Source organism: Belonocnema kinseyi, chromosome 5, assembly GCF_010883055.1.
Source record: "Belonocnema kinseyi isolate 2016_QV_RU_SX_M_011 chromosome 5, B_treatae_v1, whole genome shotgun sequence".
In the NCBI taxonomy this organism is placed as follows: Eukaryota; Metazoa; Arthropoda; class Insecta; order Hymenoptera; family Cynipidae; genus Belonocnema; species Belonocnema kinseyi.
In genome coordinates, this window is record NC_046661.1 from 90,849,251 (window position 1) to 90,869,225 (window position 19,975).

The window sequence follows — 19,975 nt, forward strand, 5'->3', positions numbered from 1 at the left end:
CTAATTGAAATAATATAATCGAAAATTTAAATAAACTTTTGATATTCAAATCATATTCAATATTCCATTATAGAACCTTTAAGTCAATAATTAAATTATGTTACTTCAATTTTAGGAAATTGACCAATTATCAATTGACCATTTTACAAAAGAAAGACCATTAAAATATAATTCTAATATTTAATTACATAATCTGAGAGGAAATACCTTATTTATGTTACCGAATATTAAACAATTTAAACCTAATCTTTATGTACTTGGATATTTTATTATTAAATTTCAATTTATATTGATAATATAAATTAAACTTAATGATTTCACAATATATCTATTAATTTAATAATCTTTTATGTTATTTAACAAAATTATATTTTAAGATAAAATTTAAAAGATTATTCCTGTAGCATTGAATAAACCAATTTAAAATTTATTGAAATTATATTTAATCTTAAATTTGTAAATAATTAAAAAATATGAAATATGAATATAATAATATTATAAAAATTATAAGCATGTAAAACATAATATTATTAAGCTTTGTAATTTGTAAATATATAAATCATGAAAATATTATTATTATAACTAAAACGTGAAAGAAAAATTTTGTCAGTCACTCAATTATGTGAAATTAAAAATTAATATTGCTCCAATATTAAACAGTTAATAAATTTTGATTAGATAACGTTAAAATAAAAATACGGTATTATTTAATTTTAATCTGAAAATAACAAGTTTTTTAACATCAAATCATTAACATAATTAAAACATTAATATAATAAATTGATTTAATTGTAATTTAGCTTATAATAACTTTGTGTTTTCATAAAAATTTTAATTATAATTTAATGATTCACTTATGTACAATTTAAAATTAATATATATATTTTTTTAGTTATTTTTGACATTAAATAATTAATGTAATTAGAACATGAAAATAATAAATTTATTGAATTCTAATTTAGTTTATGATAACTTTATATTCAAATAAAATTTTTCATTATAATTTATATCATAATATTATTCAAGTATCTTCAGTAATTTCATGTAACGATTGAAGAATTAAGAGAAACAAATTTAAATATTAATATTTAATAATAATTTAATTAAAATAACAGCTGTTATTGAAAGTGAAAATAAAGACACAAAACGCAAATAATTATAGACGATCGATAAAAGTAGAAATCTAGTTTTTTATTTCGATTAATTTTATACGTTGAAGAAAGATGTCGACAGTCGCCATAAGATACGTGATTAAGCTAACCATTGTAAGATTCAGCGCCCATACGCTACGAATGGAGGTTACGAGTTCTTATATATAGGTTTTTTTTTAAATAAAATATTTTTCTGAAAAAAGATCTTCTCCTTTGGCTCCCCGCTGGGAATCGAACCCAGGTCTTCCGATTGCCAGTCGGGTGCTCTTACCACTAAGCTACTAGAGAGATCTAAACAAAAATTCTTAACCTCTTTTAAGTTATTGCCACTGATACATTGTTACCATCTCCGATGATAGTTCCTCTAAAAATTTAAATATTAGATTGATAATTCATATATTTTGCTACAAAATCATCATTTTGGTAGGGAATTCATCTTCCGTTTTAATGATTAATCGCATTGGTCAACGATTCAATTATTGTTTTAGAAATTTACTTTTTTCATCTAGGATTTATCATTTTTCGCTCAAATGTTTTTTTTATTAACAAATAATTAAAAATCCAACTGTTTAGTTAAAAATTAGTTGAAAACTCATTTTTTTGTTTAAAAATGTAACTATTTTCTTTAAAACTTGTTGTTTTTTACTATTTTTTTCACTAACAATTGAAACGTTTAGAAAGTTTAAGTAAATTACGCACAGCCGGCCATACGCGAAAACAAAATTCGTTTATCTCAAGACAATTAAATTAATGTTGTCATTTAAGCGACGAATAATAATTATTAATAATTAATTATTCAAAAGTAATATTTCAGAGTGAAATAAAATCATAGATGATTTTATTAAAAATATTATTTTACACAATGATTGATTTTTAATTATTATTTATTTGGTTTATTTTACAAATACTTCCACTTTTGGTGGACAATTCATCTTTTTGAAATTAAGATTTCTTTTCCTTTTTTCGGAAATTATTTTTCAGTAGAAAATTACTCGATTTCGTCGAGAAATCAATTGTTTGGTTTAAATTTCATTTTTTTTTAAATTTTAAATTTACATTGTTAAAAGTTCAACTATTCAGTTAGAAATGTATCTTTTTTGGTACAAAATAACGGGTTTCGTGACAATTTTATCTCATTTGTCGGAAATTAAATTTTTTTGTTAATTTTTTTCTTTAATTCATAATTTTTTTAAATCTATCTTTTAGTGTTAAAATTTAACTATTTGTTTGACAATTTTTCTTTGTTGACCAAAAATTATTCGTTTTAGTGGAAAATTCATATTGTTCGTCGAAACTTTAATCATTTGATTACATTTTTTTCAATTCAAATGTTTTTTTAAATTTATCTTCTATTGTTACAAATTTAACTCCTTGCTAGAAAGTTAATCTTTTTGGTCGGAAATTTAATTATTTGGCTCAAATTTAATTCTTTAAACCCAAATTTAATTATTTAGATCTAATTTAATTTTTCTTATTAATAGTTCAATTCATAAAAAAATCTATTTTTCATTGTTGAAAATTCAATTATTTAGTTAAAAATTTATCTTTTTTGATATAAAATAACGCATTTATTTAAAAATTTGTCCTTTCGGTCGGAAATTTATTTATTTGTTTAAAAATTAATTCTTTTGAAACAAAATGAGCACCCGACCGGCAATTATAACACCTGGGTTCGATTCCCAGCGCAATGAAAGAAGATCTTTTTCAGAAAAATATTTTAATTTTAAAAATTAATTCATAGCTCTATCTGGTATAAAAAAGGCGATTAAAATTTTCGTTATTTCATCAGTTAACTTAGTCAATAATGTTGATATTCCATTTTCACTGTCGGTAGAAATTTTGGTGAAAAATTCGTCTTATTGGTCGGAAATTCAAATGTTTGGTTGAAAATTCATTTCTTTATTTTAAATTCACGTTTTTTTAAAATCTACTTTTTGTTGTTAAAAATTCAACTATTTGATTGCAAATTTACCTTTTTTATTCAAAATAAATGTATCGATAGAAAATTCATATTTTTGTTCAGAAATTCAATTATTTGTTGAAAAATGTATTATTGTTTTATTGTAAATGCATATTTTATTAGGTCTATATTTTCTTGTTAAAAGTTCAACTATTTGGCAAAAAATGTATATTTTTTATAAAAATTTATTCGTTTTGTTGAAACATTCATCTTATTGGTCGAAAATTCAATTTTTTGGTTGCAAATTTTTTAAAATTTAAAATACATCTTTATGTATTTAAAATTCAATTATTTGGTTGAAAATTATTTTTTTTATAGAAAATTAATCGATTTTGGTGAAAAATTTATCTTTTTGTTGGCAAATTTAATTGTTTAGTTAAAAATTCCATTTTTTATTTAAAACTCATAATTTTTCAATCGATGTTTTATTGTTAAAAATGTAAATATTAAGTGAATAAATCATCTCTTTGGTAGAAAATTCGTATTTCTGGTACAACATTTATATTGCTGATCGGAAATTTAATAATTTGTTTAAAATTCTTTCTTTTTATTCAAAATTCAAAATTTTGTTAAAATTTATATTTTATTATTGAAAATTTAACTACTTGCTGAAAATTGATCTATTTCGATAAAAAATTGGTCGCTTTAGTGTAAAATTCATGTTAACAGTCAAAAATGAAATTATTAGGATAAAATATTTTTTTTCTTATTGTGAATTCAAAATTTTTTTAAATATCTATCTTTTATTGTTAAAAACTTAACTTTTAAGTTAATAATTCTTTTAGTAGAAAATTAATCACTTTGGTGGGAAATTCATATTGATGATCAGAAATTGAATTATTTGGTTAATGATTCTTTTTTCTTTGTTGAAAATTCAAAATTTAGAATCTATCTTTTATTGTTAAAAATTTAACTACTTGCTTGAAATTTTTGATTGTTTTAGAAAATTTGTCCCTTTGGTGGGAAATGTCTATGGTTGGTCAAAAATTAAATTATTAGGCTGAACAAGGTTTCTTTTATTAGAAATTCAAAATTGTTTGAAAATCTATATTTTATTGTTAAACATTCAAATTATAAGTCAATAATTTTTTTTAGAAAACTAGTCGTTTTGGTGGAAGTTTTATATTGTTTTTGGAAATTTAATTATTTGGTTGAAAATTTCTCTTCAAATTGAAAATTCATAATTTTAAAAAAATCTGTTTTTTATTGTTGAAAATTCAAAAAATTCGTTTCAAATTTAATTTATTTTGATTCGAAATAACGGTTTTCGTGAAAAATCTTATTGGTCGGGAATGTAGTTGTTGGGTTGAAAAAAATTTTATTGGTAATTCAACTTTTTTTTTAAATCCATCTTGTAGTGTTAAAAATTCAACTATTTGCTTAAAAATTGATCTTTATTGACAGAAAATTATTCGTTACAGTTGAAAATTAATTTTATTGGTCCGAAATTTAATTATTCGGTTAAAGGTTTATTTTTTAAAACATAATTGATCATTTTTTATAATGTATTTTTTATTGTTAAAAATTAAACTATTTAGCTGAAACTTCATCTTTGTTGACAGAAAATTATTAGTTTTGGTGAAAAATTCATCTTTTTGGTCGAAAATTTAATTAATTGGTTAAAAATTAATTCCTTTCACATAAGATTTATAATTTTTTAAAATCTATTTTATATTTGTATAAATTTAACCATTTGGATAAAACTAATTGTTTTTTATGAACAATTAGTCGTTATTGGTAGAAAATGTATCTTCTTGGACGCAAATTCAATTCTTTGGTTAAAAAATTTTTGTTATTTAAACTTAGTTGAAAAATCTTTTTTTTCATTGAATATTTAAAATTTGTTAAGCATCCAGCTTGTATTGTGAAACATTCAACTGTTAGGTTAATAATTTGTTCTTTTTTTCCTGAAAATTAAATATGTTGGAAAATTTATATTGTTGGGAAATTCAATCATTTGGTTAAAAAATCTTCTGTAATATAAAAATTCATAATTTTTTAAAAATCCATTTTTTTGTTTTTAACAATTTAGCTATTTCTTCGACATTTTATTTATTTTGATAAAAAATAATTTCTTCGTGAAAAATACATCTTATTGGTCAGGAATTTAATTGTTCGGTTGAAAAAAAAATTTTGATGGATAATTTCACATTTTTTTCAAATCCATATTTTAGTGTTTGAAATTCAACTATTTGGTTAAAAATTTGATCTTTTTGACATAAAATTATTTTTTTTTTAATTGAAAATTAATTTTTTTGGTTGGACATTTAATTATTTCGTTAAAAGTTCTTTTTTTCACACATAACTGATCATTTTTTAGAGTCTATTTTTTATTGTTAAAAATTAAACTATTTGGTTGAAAATTGATCTTTTTTAATAGAAAATAACTGTTTTCGTGAAAAATTAATTTCATTTGTCCGAAATTCAATTGTTTGATAGGAAATTTATTTATTTTTTTTCAATTGAAAATTCATCGATTTTTTTAAATCTATCTTTTAGTGTTTAAAATTGATTTATTTAGTTGAAACTCTATCTTTGTTAACAGAAAATCATTATTTTTGTGGCTCAAAATTTATTACCCTTAAAAATTAATTTTTTATTGTTAAGAATTCAACTATTTAAATAAAAGTTCATCTTTTTTAATAGAAAATTAGTCGTTTTTAGTGGAAAATTTATCTTTTTGATCGCAAATTTAATTATTTGGTTAGAAATTCCTTTTTTTAATTTATACTTTGTTATTCTATCTCTTTTTTTTTGTAAATAATTCTTTTTTTATTGAATATTTAAATTAAAAAAAAATCTATCTCTTATTGTTAAAAATGCAACTATTGTGTTAATAATTCATCTTCTTTGCTAGAAACTTATTCTGTTTGGTGGGAAATTTAAATTTTTAAGCGGAAATTTAAATTTTTAAGCGGAAATTTATTTATTCAGGGAAAAATATATTCATTTTATTCAAAATATACATTTTTTTTAAATATATCTTTTATTTTTAAAAATTAATCTTTTAAGTTAATATTTTTTTTATAGAAAGGTATTTATTTTTGTGGGAAATTAATCTTTTTGGTCACAAATTCAATTATATTTTTAAAAATTCAAAATTGAAAAAATCTAACTTTCTTTTGAAGATTCAAAAATTTGGTTAAAAATTAATTTCTTTATTAAGAAATTCAACTATTTCTTTGAAGATTCGTTTTTTAATTAAGTTTTTTAAGCGAAATTTTAAAAATTCGGTAATTTTAAGTAATTAATGCACAGCCTCCCGTGAAAAAAATTAATTTATCGCAAGACAATTAAATCAATGTTGCCATTTTATTGACGATAGTAAACAAATACTTCCCAGCGAATGTGAATACTTTAATGACGAGTGAAACCGTGTGAAATGCAGACAACAAGAGACCAACATTTCTTTCGTAATTTCCCCATGTCCTCATCTCTCTCAGAACAATGCCAATAATAAAATTTAAATTGTAAAGTCTTTTATGCATTTTTATTGACAATAATTGCCTTACATTTCGAAATTTTACATTTCAAAGTTTAAGCGTAAAATCGATTCTATAGGTCGATCAAGCCTATTATAAAATAGCAGTTCTTATAATTTTATTAATGCATAATTAATTAATTAATTAATTAATTAATTATTTAAAAGTACTTTGAGCAAATTCACAGTGATTTAAGTAATCGAAATGGTTCAAGCTCAAAGGTATTCGTATTTGGTTTTACATCACGTTGATGCTAATAACTATTCGTTGAAAGCACTGGGAAAATTTGACTTTTTTAATTTTTTAATTATTGTGAAATTAATTTAACCGTGAAAAATATTCCACGTTATTATTATGTATCACCTGGAAGTGATTCGTAACACCCTGGTAGGAATAAATTCCTCCAAAGATGTAACGATAATTCCCATTGTGTCTAATACGATACTCTCCTGGTTCTACAACTTCTGGAATTGTCCAGATGATTGTTACTTTACTTGAACCAAGTATTGATGATGTTCTGGACCATATGAATCTGGAATTAAAATTTAGACTAAAATTATTAATATTTATATTTTGAAAAATATTAAAATTATATTATGAATAAAGGGACGAGAATGGCAAGTAGATAAATAAGTTTACAAATTTATATTAATATAATTTTTCTATAACTCTCAAGAAAAATAATATATGATTTTAAAAAATTGCAAATCTTTTGAAAAAGAATCTTAAAAATTAAAAATTTTTTTTTTTTGTAATTTCACACGATTTTAGAACATGTTAAGAAAAAACCATGTCCAATGTAATACATTTAAAAATGATTTAATTTTGCCTGAAATTTATTTTTAAATAACAAATTAAAAAATGTTGATAAAAATATCTATAAAACTTTTTTTACTATTCTGGAAATCTTTTAAAATCTTCTTTTCTCTTAAAAGCAATTTTTTAAATTAAAAACCTTTTTTAATTTTCCGAGAGATCTTAAGAAAATTTTTTAGTTTCTGGAAAACTTCCATAACTGTTACAAAGCTTCTGTTTTTATTTTAAATGACTTTTGTATATTTTTAGAACTTCTAAAAATCTTTTAAACTTACTCGATTTTTCAGAAATTAATGAAACTATTATTATTTCTCTTTTCATCCTAAAAATGTCTAAATTATTAATCCTCAATGTTTAACAATTGTTTAGGATTCTTCTAAATTATTTTGAATTCTTTGGGATTTACTTGAATACTTTTAAGTTATTTTGAATTCTTTGAAATTCACTTTCATTATTCTTCATTGTTTGAAATTATCTTTAATTGTTTTAAATGACTTTTAACTATTTCAAATTCTCTTTAATTATTCTAAATGGCTTTTATTTATTTGGAATTTACCTCAACTCTTCTAAATTGTTTTGAATTCTTTGAATTTTAATTTAGTTTTTTGTAAAAAGTTTCTGATTCTTTGAAATTTAATTTCATTTTTCGAAACTGTTCTGAATTCTGTAGAGTTTGCTTGATTTCTTTTGAATTCACTTGATTTTTTAAAATCACCTTCATTTTTTTAAAACTGTTATGAATTCCTCGGAGGTTCCTTTAATTCTTCTAGATTGTTTTGAATTATTTGAAATTTATTTTATTTCTGCTTAATTGTTTTGAGTTCTTCGGAATTAATTTTAATTCTTCTAAAACGTTTTAAATTCCTTGACATTAAATGTAATTTTCCTAAGTGGTATAATTTCTTTGGAATTCACTTGAATTCTTTTGAATTATTTGGAAATCCCTTCAATTCTACTAATTTTTTTTTGGAATTTTTTGAATTTCCTTTAATTCTTCTGGATTGTTTAGAATTCACATTAATTCTTCTAAAAAGTTTCGATTTATTTAGAATTCAATTTAATTAATACTATATATAAATATAATAATATTTAATATGTTAATATATTTTAATTCTCTTTAATTATTCTAAATGGCTTTTAATTATTTCTAATTCACTTTATTTTTTTGAAATTGTTTTAAATTCCTGAAAATTTTCTTTAGTTATTCTAAATTGTTTCAAAATTTTTGGGATTCAATTTAATTCGTTTAAATTGTTTTGAATTTTTTGAAATTTACTTCAATTTGTTGAAATTGATCTAAATTATTTGGAATTCACTTTAATTATGCTACATTGTTTTGAATTCCTTGGAATTCTCTTTAATTATTCTGAATTGTTTTAAATTCTTTTTAATTTGCTTTAGTTCTTCTAGAAATATTTAAACTTCTAAAAAGTTTTCTAAACTGTTATGAATTCCTTTGAATTCCCTGTCATTCTTCTAGATTGTTTTAAATTCTTTGGAATTTTCTTTAATTCTCCTCGAATGTTTTGAATTTTCTAGAATTCACTTTAATTCTTTTAAAACGTTTTGAATACAAGTTTTTTATAAATGAAAAAAAATGAAACATGATTTTAGAAAATGCAAAAGTTTCGAAAAAGAATCTAGAAAATTGTTAAGAAATGTTTTGTCATTTCACAGGATTGGACTACATATTAGAAAGAATTCTAGTCCATTTATATATCTATTACAATGATTCAAATTTTGCATAAAATTTGTTAAATGATAACAAATTGAGAAAGAATGCTTCAAAATCTTCCGAATTCTTTTTGAACAATTCTGGAAATCTTTTTAAATCCTCTTTTCTTTTAAAATTAATTTTTGAAATTTAAAAACTTTCTTTAATTTAGCCAAAATTGTAGATTAAAAAAATTCATCTGTAAAGTCATAAAATTTTGATATTTTAGCCTTTCAGTTATTTCAGTTGTTTCTTGAACTTAATTTTTCAAAATAGAAAATTTGTTTAATTAAAAAAAAATTTAAATATTATATTTTCTTCGAAAGTTTCAAAATTTTTGAGAAGTTCTAAACTTCTTTTATGAAATTTTCAAAAATCTATATGTTGTTTCAAAAACTGCTTAAAAACTGTAACCACTTTACGAGTTTAAAATTATTTATTAATCTTTTCAAAACTTCTATTTTATTATCACACGAAATTAAGAAATTTTGATTTTAAATCACCTATATTTTAATTCTTCTGAAACTTTTTGAGTTCTTTAGAATTTAATTTAACTCTTACAAATTGTTTTGTATTTTTTGGAATCTACTTCCGTTTGTTTAAATTGATCTAAATTATTTGGAATTCACTTTAATTCTTCTAATTTCTTTTAAATTCACTTTATTTCTTATGAAAAGTTTCAAATTCTTTTTAATTCAATTTAATTCTTCTAAACTGTTTTGAAAGCTTTCTAGTTTACCCTAATTCTTATAAATTCTTTTACATTCATTTAACATTTTTAATTTTTATGAATTCCTTGGAATATCTTTTAATTATTCTAAATTGTTTTGAATTTTTTAAAATTCCATTTTAATTCATCTAGATTGTTTTGAATTCTTTGGAATTCACTTTAATTCTTCTAAAAAATTTAGAATTCTTTAGAATGCAATTTAATTCTTCTAAATTGGTTCGAATTCTTTGGAATTTACTTCAATTCGTTTAAATTGGTCTTAATTATTCCGAATTCACTTTAATTCTTCTACATTTTCTCTTTTTTTTAATGTTTCAAAAATTGTCTAAAAAATTGGAATTTTTTAAACTTTTAAATTATTTCCTAATCTTTCAAAAACTTCTCTTTTATAATCATTCAAAATTGAGAAATTTTTCTTTCAAATTTTCTACAGTCTTTTTATATAAATTGATATAATCAATTATTATTTTTTATTTTTAATGACAATGTCATATGAATCTTAATGTTCTAAACGCTGCCCCTTAAATTTCTTATTCTTAGTGGAAAAAAAACTTTCATACATTTTTTTAATTAAAAAATGTTATAGGTTACATTACGCCATTTAAGCTCTGAAAATTAATTATCTTTGTTTTCGATTTTTGAAAAATACCAATTAAAGGCCAAAAAATTTGTGTATTCGAAAATATGTAATTTTATTACTGAATGCCAAATTATTTAAAAAATTCTAGAAGAATTAAGGTAATTTTAATATAATTAATATAAATTAGAAGAATTAAAATAAATTCCAAAGAATTAAAAGCATTTTTAAAGCATTCAATTAAATTCTAAGGAATTTAAAACAATTTAAAAGAACTAAATTGAATTTCGAAGAATTCAAATCGTTTTTGAAAAATTAATGTGAATTCTGAATAATTAAAACAAATTTAGAAGAATCCAAGTAGATACCACAGAATTCAAAACAATTGAGAAGAATTAAATTGAATTTTGATCATGCAAACCATTCAAGAAGAATTAAATTCCAAAGAATTCAAGTACATTTTAAGGAATTCAAAAAACTTAAAATTATTCAATGGAATTTTAAATCATTCAAAACCATTCAGGTGAATTAATTTGAATTCCATTGAGCTGAAAAAGTTTTAAAATAACTAATGTAAATTCTAAAGATTTTAAAATAGCTGAGAAGAATTGAAGTGAATTTGAAAAAATTTTAAAAACTACAAGAATTAAAGGGAATTTCAAAAAATTCAACATAAAAAAATTAGAAGATTTAAAGGAAATTCAAAACAGTTAAGAAGAATTAAAAAAACTTTTAAAGAATTCAAAGCAATTTAGAAGAACTAAATTGAATCCCAAAGAATTAAAATGTTTTTGAATAATTCAAATAAATCCCAAAGAATTCCAAACAATTTAGAAGAACTAAATTGAATCCCAAATAATTAAAACGTTTTTGAAGAATTAAAATAAATCCCAAAGAATTCCAAAGAATTTAAAAGAAATAAAGAGAATTCCAAAGAATTAAAAACAATTTTCGAACATCAAATTTATTTCCAATAAATAAAAAAACTTCTACAAGAATTAAAGTGAATTTCAAAGAATTTAAAACAATTTAGAAAAATTATAGTCAATCACAAAAAATTTAATAGAATTTAGGTTATTTCAAAAGAACCTAAAACAGTTTAGAAGAATTAAATTGAATTTCAAAGGATTTGCAATTTTTCAGAAGAACTAAAGTAAATTTCAAGGAATTCAAAACGATTTAGAAGAATTGAAGTGAATTCCAAATAATTTAAAACAATTTGAAAAAATTTGAGCAAATCCTAAGGAATTCCAAGCAATTTAGAAGAAATGAATTGAATTCCGAAAAATTCAAAACGTTTGAGAAAAAAATAAAGTAAATTTCAAAGAATTAAAGTAAATTCTAAGGAATTCAAAACAAATTAGTAGAATTAAATTGGATTCCAAAGAATTTAAAACCATTTAGAAGTACTAAAGTGAATTCCAAAAAATTCAGAAGAATTGAAGTGGATCTCAAATAATTAAAAGTAATTTAGAAGAATTAAAGAGAATTCCAAGGAATTACAATTTTTTAGAAGAATTAATGTGAATTCCGAATAATTCAAAACAATTTAAAGGAATTGAAGTAAATTTCAAAGAATTCAAAACAATTTAGAAGAATTAAATTGAATTCTAAAGAATTCTAAACGTTTCAGAAGAATTAAATTGAATTCAAACCAATTGAGAAGAATTAAAGTGAGAGTGAAAGAAGCCAAAACTATTTAAAAGCATTCAAGAAAATTCCAAGGAACTCAAAACTATTCAGGACAGTTAGAGGTAATTTTCAGGATTAAAAAAAAATTTTAAGAATTAATGTGAATTCCCAAGAATTCGAAACGTTTAAGTAAAAATTAAAGTGAATACTAAAGAATTCCAAATAATTTATAAGAACTAAAGTGAATTATAAATAATTCAAAACAATTAAAAAAAATCGGAAACAATTTTGAAACATTCAGATTTAATCATTGAGATTTAGGGATGAATTCTGAATGAATTCAAATTAATTACAAAAAACTCAAAATTAATAAAAAATAATTCAAGGGGATGCACGAAAATTGATGAAATCCAAAAAATTATATGAATTGAGATGAATGGAAGTGAATCGAAATCTAATAAAATTCAACAGAACTCCAAAATACCTTAAACGTCTCAAAGAGAATTAAAAAATAGTAAATCCAAAAAAGGTCTATTAACTTCAGTGAATTTCAAGGGAATTAAAAAATATTCAAGGTGAATTCAAAAGAAATGAAAGGAATTCAATAGAGTTAATATTTTAGACTTTTTTCTGTAAAAAGTGATAAAATAAATGATAAAAGCTTACATTCTTGTGAAGTGGATTATCTCTGAAAATATATTTTTAAGTAGTATAAGAATCCTTGACCTACGAAAAACATTTTTTTTTATTTTCCATGTATAGTATTTTTTGGATACTCCGTTTCAATATTTTTAATTTATTCATTGTGAAGAATATCTTCTTTATAATTTTAAAGAAATACTATGGATATTATTCCTAGGGAAAAATTTATGTATATCAATATAAATATGAAAATAAAAAATTTACATAACTTTTGAAAGTAAAATTTCAGGCTTGTTCCTAAGTAGATAACAAATACTTTCTAGAGGTGAAAGAATTTTTATCCTCAAATTTGTATTTAAAAAAATCAAAAGCAATTCTCTAAATAATTTTTTTAGAATGAAAGTAAACGGATGCCAAAAGGATGCCAATTCTATTTTATTCCCTCTAACATAGAAGATATTTCTATAATTTTAACAAAATTAATATTTAAAAACATACAATTAAATACTTTTTTTGTTTATTCTATAAAATTTCATTTATTGTATTTGTCCAGTTGTCATTCTCCTGCTTAGAGATTTTTAAATTTATAAATTGACAAATCATAAATAATAAAATAAAAATATTTTACTTCGTTTCCCAATCGGCGTCCGTTGCTACTGGAATCCAATTTTCTTCTTGTTCCAATCTTTCAACGGTCAAGAAAGATCTTTCGGTCATCAAATCATTTCTGGGGTGACCCGATACCTAAAATAAATAATTTTGTATTTTGCTTTCACAATCTGAAAATTCACAAAACGGATTTTCTACTCATAAAATCTTAGTTGACTTTAATTTTGTATTAAAAGTTTCCTAAACTTTTTATGGACAGCCTGAAAATAACCGAAAAATGAAATTTACGAAAATATAAAATTGCCGATAATTTGGAAATCTCGAAAAATACTTATTATATCTTATATAATAATTGAGCAGAGAAAAATATACAGATAAAAAAATTTTAAGCTCAACATTCTGATAATAATAATATAAATAATAAATAAATAATAAAAATTAAACATAAAATTAAAAAATACATTTAAATAAATAATTTGAGTAAACAACCTTTTTGTAATTTAGGAATTAATATTAATTGTTAAAATAATACTTGCTTTTAAGTCCCAGAAAAAGTATCCAAACTCGTTTTTTAATGTACTCAATTGGCACATAAAAATTATTAGAATTCATGTTTTCAAATTTTTTAAAAGTTTTAAAAACAGTTTTCGAATTTATAAGAATTCAAAAAAATGGCTTAAAATATTGTTCAGAATGCAGAAAATTTTTTTGAAACTATTATAAAATGGCATCTTTTATAAAACTCGCGAATAAAAAAAATTTCGATCGCATACACGATTTTTAGTTAAAATAATAGTAATAATTATTTTTTTAAATAAATTTAATTTTCAAATCTAAGCCCGGAAGAATAATTTTATAAACATAGAAGTCAAATTTTCAACCAATAAGTTTATCATTGCTTTCGCCAAATAGTTAAATTCCAATAAGAGAATATTTATTTTGCGACCAGAAGATTAATGCTCTATCAAAAAAACACGAATTTTCAACAAAATAAATTAATTTAAAAAAAAAAACTGTTGAACTTTTAAGCCGAAACGACGAATTATGTACAACACGGTTGCATTTGCAAATTAGAATTATGATTTTTTTAAACAAAACAAATAATCTTTCGCTAAAAAGTTAATTTTTATAAAAATAATATAATTCTTAACTAAAAACCTTACTTCCAACCGAACAGTTTTATTTTTTTAGCAAACATGTTGAATCATCAGCAACAAAACATTAATCAGTACCCAGCCAGTTTTATTTTTAATAAAATATTAATAAAAATCTTAACACAATGGAATGAATTCCGAACGAAACATATAATAGTAGACTTTTTAACCAAACGTAATTGAATTTTCTTGTTGATTTCTATTAATTCAGTTCGAATTTAAGCGAAAAAACGGTGTTTTAATGGCTTTTTGTATCTTTTCGATTAAGGGTCTCATTCACACATTTTCACCTCTATTTCCTCGGTCTGCCCTTGGGTACGCTGGCATGTACTTCACCAGAATATACTTGTTTGATCACTCGCTCAAACCATCTTAACAAATTTCTCTCACTCTTATCAAACAGTGTGTTCTCTGCACAACATTCTTTAAGAATATTCTTATTATTGACTTCATCCATTAGCGTTTTACCGCATACATTTTGCAATAATTTTGTCCATTAGTGTTTCACCGCATTCATTGCGCAGATACTTTTTCGATTAGTTTTTCCCTGCATACATTAAGTAGAAATAGTGATCAGTAGCGTTTTACCGCACTTATTGAGAAAGGATATTGCTCACTAGTGTTTAACGCATACATTTTACAGGAGTTTTGTCCATGAGCATTTTACCGCACACATTGCACATAGAGTTTGTTCATTAGCGTATTTATGCACGCATTGCACATAAACTTTGTTCATTAGCGTTTTACCGCATTCATTGCGCAGGAACTTTTTCTATTAGCATTTTCCCGCATACATTGAGCAGGAACATTGCTCACTAGTGCTTTACTGAATTCATTGAGCAGAAACATTGCTCACTAGCGTTTTACCGCACACATAGTACAGGAATTTAGTCCATGAGCATCTCACCACACACATTGCACATAAAATTTGCCCGTTAGAGTTTTACCGCACACATTGCACATAAACTTCTTCATTAGCGTTTTACCGCATTCATTACACAGGAACTTTTTTCATTAGCATTTCCCCGCATATATTGAACAGAAAAATTGCTTACCATAATTTTCTCGTATACATTGAGCAGGAAAATTGTTCACTAGCGTTTTACCACATCCATTGAGCAGGAACATTGCTCACTAGCGTTTTATCGCACACATAGTACAGGATATTTGTCCATGAGCATCTTACCGCACACATGGCTCATAAACTTTGTCCATTAGCGTTTTACCGCATTCATTGCACATGAACTTTTTCCATTAGCGGTTCCCCGCATACATTGAGCAGGAACATTTCTTACCAGAATTTTACCGCATACATTGAGCAGGAACATTGCTCACTAGCGTTTTACCGCTCACATAGTACAGGATATTTGTCCATGAGCATCTTACCGCACCCATTACATATAAAGTTTGCACGTTAGAGTTTTACCGCACACATTGCACATAAAGTTTGTCCATTAGCGTTTTACCGCATACATTGCGCAGTAACTTTTCCCATTAGCGTTTTACCGCATGCACAGCACAGTGGGTGCAAGTGCAGAATTATATACTTGAACTTATTGTGCTGGAAACATTCATAATTCCCAGCTTCTTCTCTTTTGTGGACTCTCATCCCCTTTTTATAAGAAATCGATAATATTATGAAGTGCATCGCTCATTGACTTGTAGAATGGATCGTTATGCTGAAAATGAAATTGCTCGAGCTTGCGCAACCACGTGCATGCAGAACTTGCTTAAACGCAATTACATCGACGTTTACGTAAAATTCTTATTCAATCTACTTATGAGCATCTCATAGATCGTAACCATCATACGGATTTGTATCCCCCTTTAGTTATTCTTTATCCCTTTTGGAATTCGTGAATAAAAAATAATGTGAACAATTCCTGAAAATAAAACCAGAATCTAACGACAAAATTTCGAGAAACATCATAAATTGTTCCTATTGCAATCTGAAAAAGACAAAAAACTTCTTCCTCCTAAAAAAGAAAAGAAAAAATGTTCCCTGCTTCTGACCAGAAATAAAGAAGAGGAACGAAAAATGTGAAGGCAACCAAAACAATCCCCTTCCTTCTCTTTTTTGTTTCTTTCGTCTTTCGGAATAAAAAAAAGACGAAAGAAATAAAAAAGAGAAGGAACAGGATTTGTTTGTTTGTTTTTATATTTTTTTCCCTCTTTTTTATTTCTAGCCAGAAGGAGGGCAAATTTTTTCTTCTCTTTTTTAGGAGAAAGAAATTTTTTTTTCAAATTGCAATAGGAACATTTTATGGCGTTTGTCCAAATTAAGTCGTTAAATTCTTGGTTTTACTCTTAGGAATTCTTCACAATAACTTGATTATTAGACGTTAAATAGGATTTTAAATTCATATTAATCTCATTTAAATAAATGATAGTCTAATAAAAAATCAATTAAATGACATGAATTGAGAGACTGAAAGTATAAATTAAATACAAATATTTTTAAAGAAGAATGAAAAATAAAGCCTGATGATTTTAAATAAATTTTGCACATTTTTTTAAAAGATTAACCTGCAACTCAATAAAGAAAGTATTTTTTCCTGCTTTTAAGAAAATTCCTCTTCCAGCCGTTTTTCTTGTTGTTTTTTTTTAGCTTAAATACAAGCTTGATTAATAAATCCCAAAAAGAAAACTATTTTTTGCTGAAATGTCTACAATTATATTTTTGGTTAGAAATTTATCTCGTTTAGTAGCAAATTTTACCATTTTGTCAAAAAGTTAATTATTTTGTTCATAAATTGCAACTAGTTTTTTGTTGAAAGCTATTTTTTCGGTTCAAGATTTACCTGTTTAGTTGAAAATTTGACTATTTCATTTTTATTAAATTCATCTAGTTACAAAAATCACCTTTTGGGTTGACTTCTGAATTTTTCGTCTAAAATTTATTCTATAATAATAAAATTATATAATTTTCTTAATGGATAATTAATATTTTTCATTAAAATTAAACTGTTCAGTGAAAAAATATCGTTTTTAGTGAAGCAAAAGTTTAAAAATAGAAACATAAAAATCTAAGAGAAAACAAAGTGAAACAAAGTTAAACTACTTTGTCAAAAATTAATTTTTTTAAATATACACTACTTTGGTGAGAACAATAACTTTTTTCGTGGAAAATTCGCATTTTTTTGTCTACAACTTCAGTTCTTGATCTGAAACAACAACGGTTGTCGGCCATGAACTTATCATTTATAAGTTGTCTTTCCGGTTAGAAAATTATTCTTGCCTGTTGAAAGTTCATCTTTTTCATTTAGGATATAACTATTCTGTCAAAAATCGTCTTTCATGGTTGAAAATTGAACTATTTTGTTGAAATTTTTTTTGGATTAAAAATGATTTTTTAACTGATAATTTAAATGTTCCATTTTTGGTTAAAAAATATCTTTTCTCGTTTAAAATTAAACTATTCGGTTCATTTTTTATAATTTTGTTTGTTCGTAAATTTGAACATTTGGTTGTTGTTACAAATGTAACAATTTTGTTAAAAATTCTTCTTTTTTTCAATAAAAATTAATTTTTTCAAATTAAAACATAACTATGCCGTTTTTGGCTAAAACGTGTTTTTTTTAGTTAAAAACTCAACTATTTGATGCAAAACTTATATTTTCTGATTGAAAATTCATATTTTATCTCAGAAATGCAACTGCTTGTTTAATAATTAATCTGTTTTCGTAAGGGGTTTAAATATTTTCTTGAAAATTCTTTTTTTTTTAAATTAAAACTTAATTTTCAAAATGAAAGCTTATTTATTCCGTTTTGGGTTAAAAACCTGTGCTTTTAAGTTGAAAACTCAACTATTTAATGCAAAATTCATATTTCTTAATTGGAAATTTATATTTTTTTCTTTGAAATGCAACTGCTTGTTCACTAATTAATTTGCTTTTGTTACGGATTTAACTATTTTGTTGAACATTTGTCTTTTTTTGTTGAATTCAACTGTTTTTTTTGTAACACGAATTAAAATTTGTTTTTATTAGAAACTTGAATACTTAGTTTGAATTTATAGCGCTCCTTAAAAGTACTATTTTTTGAAAGAATAATCATAATTTTAGTTATAAACTGAACTGTATTGTAGAAAATTCGTCTTTTTAAAATAAAAATTCAACAATTTAGTAAAAAACTAAACTATCAGACTGAAAATTTATCTACTTAGTAAGAATTTAATTTTTTTTGGAATTAACATTTATGAGTTGAAAATTCAACCTTTTCGTTGGTAATTTGTCTTTCTGGCTCTAAAATTCAACAATTTCAATCAATTTTTATTTATTTTGATAAAAAAGTATGTATTTTCTTGAAAATTCTTATTTTTTGGCCTAACATAATCTTCTTGGTTAATAACTAATATTTTTGTGAAAATTTTGCTGTTTTGTTATAAATGTATCTTCTTTTGGTTAAGATTTAAACTAATTTTTCAAAAATTAATTCTTTTTTCGCTAATCTTAAAATTTTTCTTATAAAGCATAAACTATTTCATTGCTGATAAGAAAATTATTTTTAATAAGTTTCCTTATGATTAGAAAATTAATCTTGACCGTTGAAAATTCATCTTTTTGGTTAAGAATTTAAATATTTTGTTAAAATTTCATCTTTTATATTTAAAAATTTAACTATTTCGTACAAAATTGTTTTATTTTATTAAAGATTAATTTTTTAACATAAAAATATGTCTATTCGATTTTTGGTTGGATTTTTTTTTTAGTTGAAAACTAAACTACTTGATACAAAATTCACCTTTCATGGTTGAAAATTCGTCTATTTGATTTAGGATTCCACTATTTTTTCAAAATTCGCTTTTTGATGTAATTAAACTAATTTAAAATTAGACTTTTGATGGAAAATTTACCTTTTAGGTTTAAATATAAAAGTTTTTGTTAAAGAGTCAAATTTTCGAGTTACAAAATGTAACTGTCTCATAAAAATCTCATTTTCTGCTTAAAATTTCAACAAATTTTGGTTCATTTTTTTGTTTGAAAATATAGCCATTTGGTTGAAACTTAATCTATTTGAATAAATTCACCTTCTTTGGTGAAAAATTCAACTGCTTTATTAAAAATTTATCCTTTTAGATTGAAAATTCACTTTTGATGGTAGAAAAGTTTTTTTTCTTGGTTAAAAATTCATATTTCTCTGTAGAGAATGAACTTTTTTGTTTAAAGTTCAACTTCCTTCAAAAAGTTTCGTTTTTGTCACTGTTAAATTTAACTAAATGGTTAAAAGTTAAAATATTTTTCTTAACATTTGTCTCTTATTATGTTTGATAAAAAAATTAATTTTCTATTAAATAAATAAATGGTATTCACATCAAAGATTATTATTTTTCAAATCAGAATCCCAGTTATTCATTTCTTTTTCCATTTTATAAAAAATATAAATATATTATATTTAACTTGTCAATACAAGGTACGAGGGTAGTTCAATAAGTCCTTAGAATGAAGTATAAAAACAATTTTTTTTGGGTAAATTTTTTTTTATTTTTCAACATAATCTCCTTGGAGC

The 19,975-nt window shown here is 23.2% G+C and overlaps 1 protein-coding gene and 1 non-coding gene across 5 annotated transcripts in view; both read right to left on the reverse strand.

The window, feature by feature from the left end:
- Positions 1–1,367: 1,367 nt before the first annotated feature.
- Positions 1,368–1,440, reverse strand: Trnaa-ggc. The gene has a single exon. It is a non-coding gene; the product is annotated as a tRNA-Ala (tRNA).
- Positions 1,441–6,607: 5,167 nt separating this feature from the next.
- The window catches only part of LOC117172510 (neutral ceramidase), a 290,344-nt gene continuing 276,976 nt past the window's right edge, over positions 6,608–19,975 (reverse strand). For all 4 annotated transcript variants that reach the window (XM_033360522.1, XM_033360524.1, XM_033360523.1 and 1 more), the window contains exons 13-14: positions 13,333–13,448; positions 6,608–7,125 (exon numbers count right to left, since the gene is read on the reverse strand). In XM_033360522.1, coding sequence (XP_033216413.1) covers positions 6,912–7,125; positions 13,333–13,448 — 330 coding nt within the window. In that variant the 3' untranslated portion in view covers positions 6,608–6,911. The remainder of the gene's footprint in view (positions 7,126–13,332; positions 13,449–19,975) is intronic.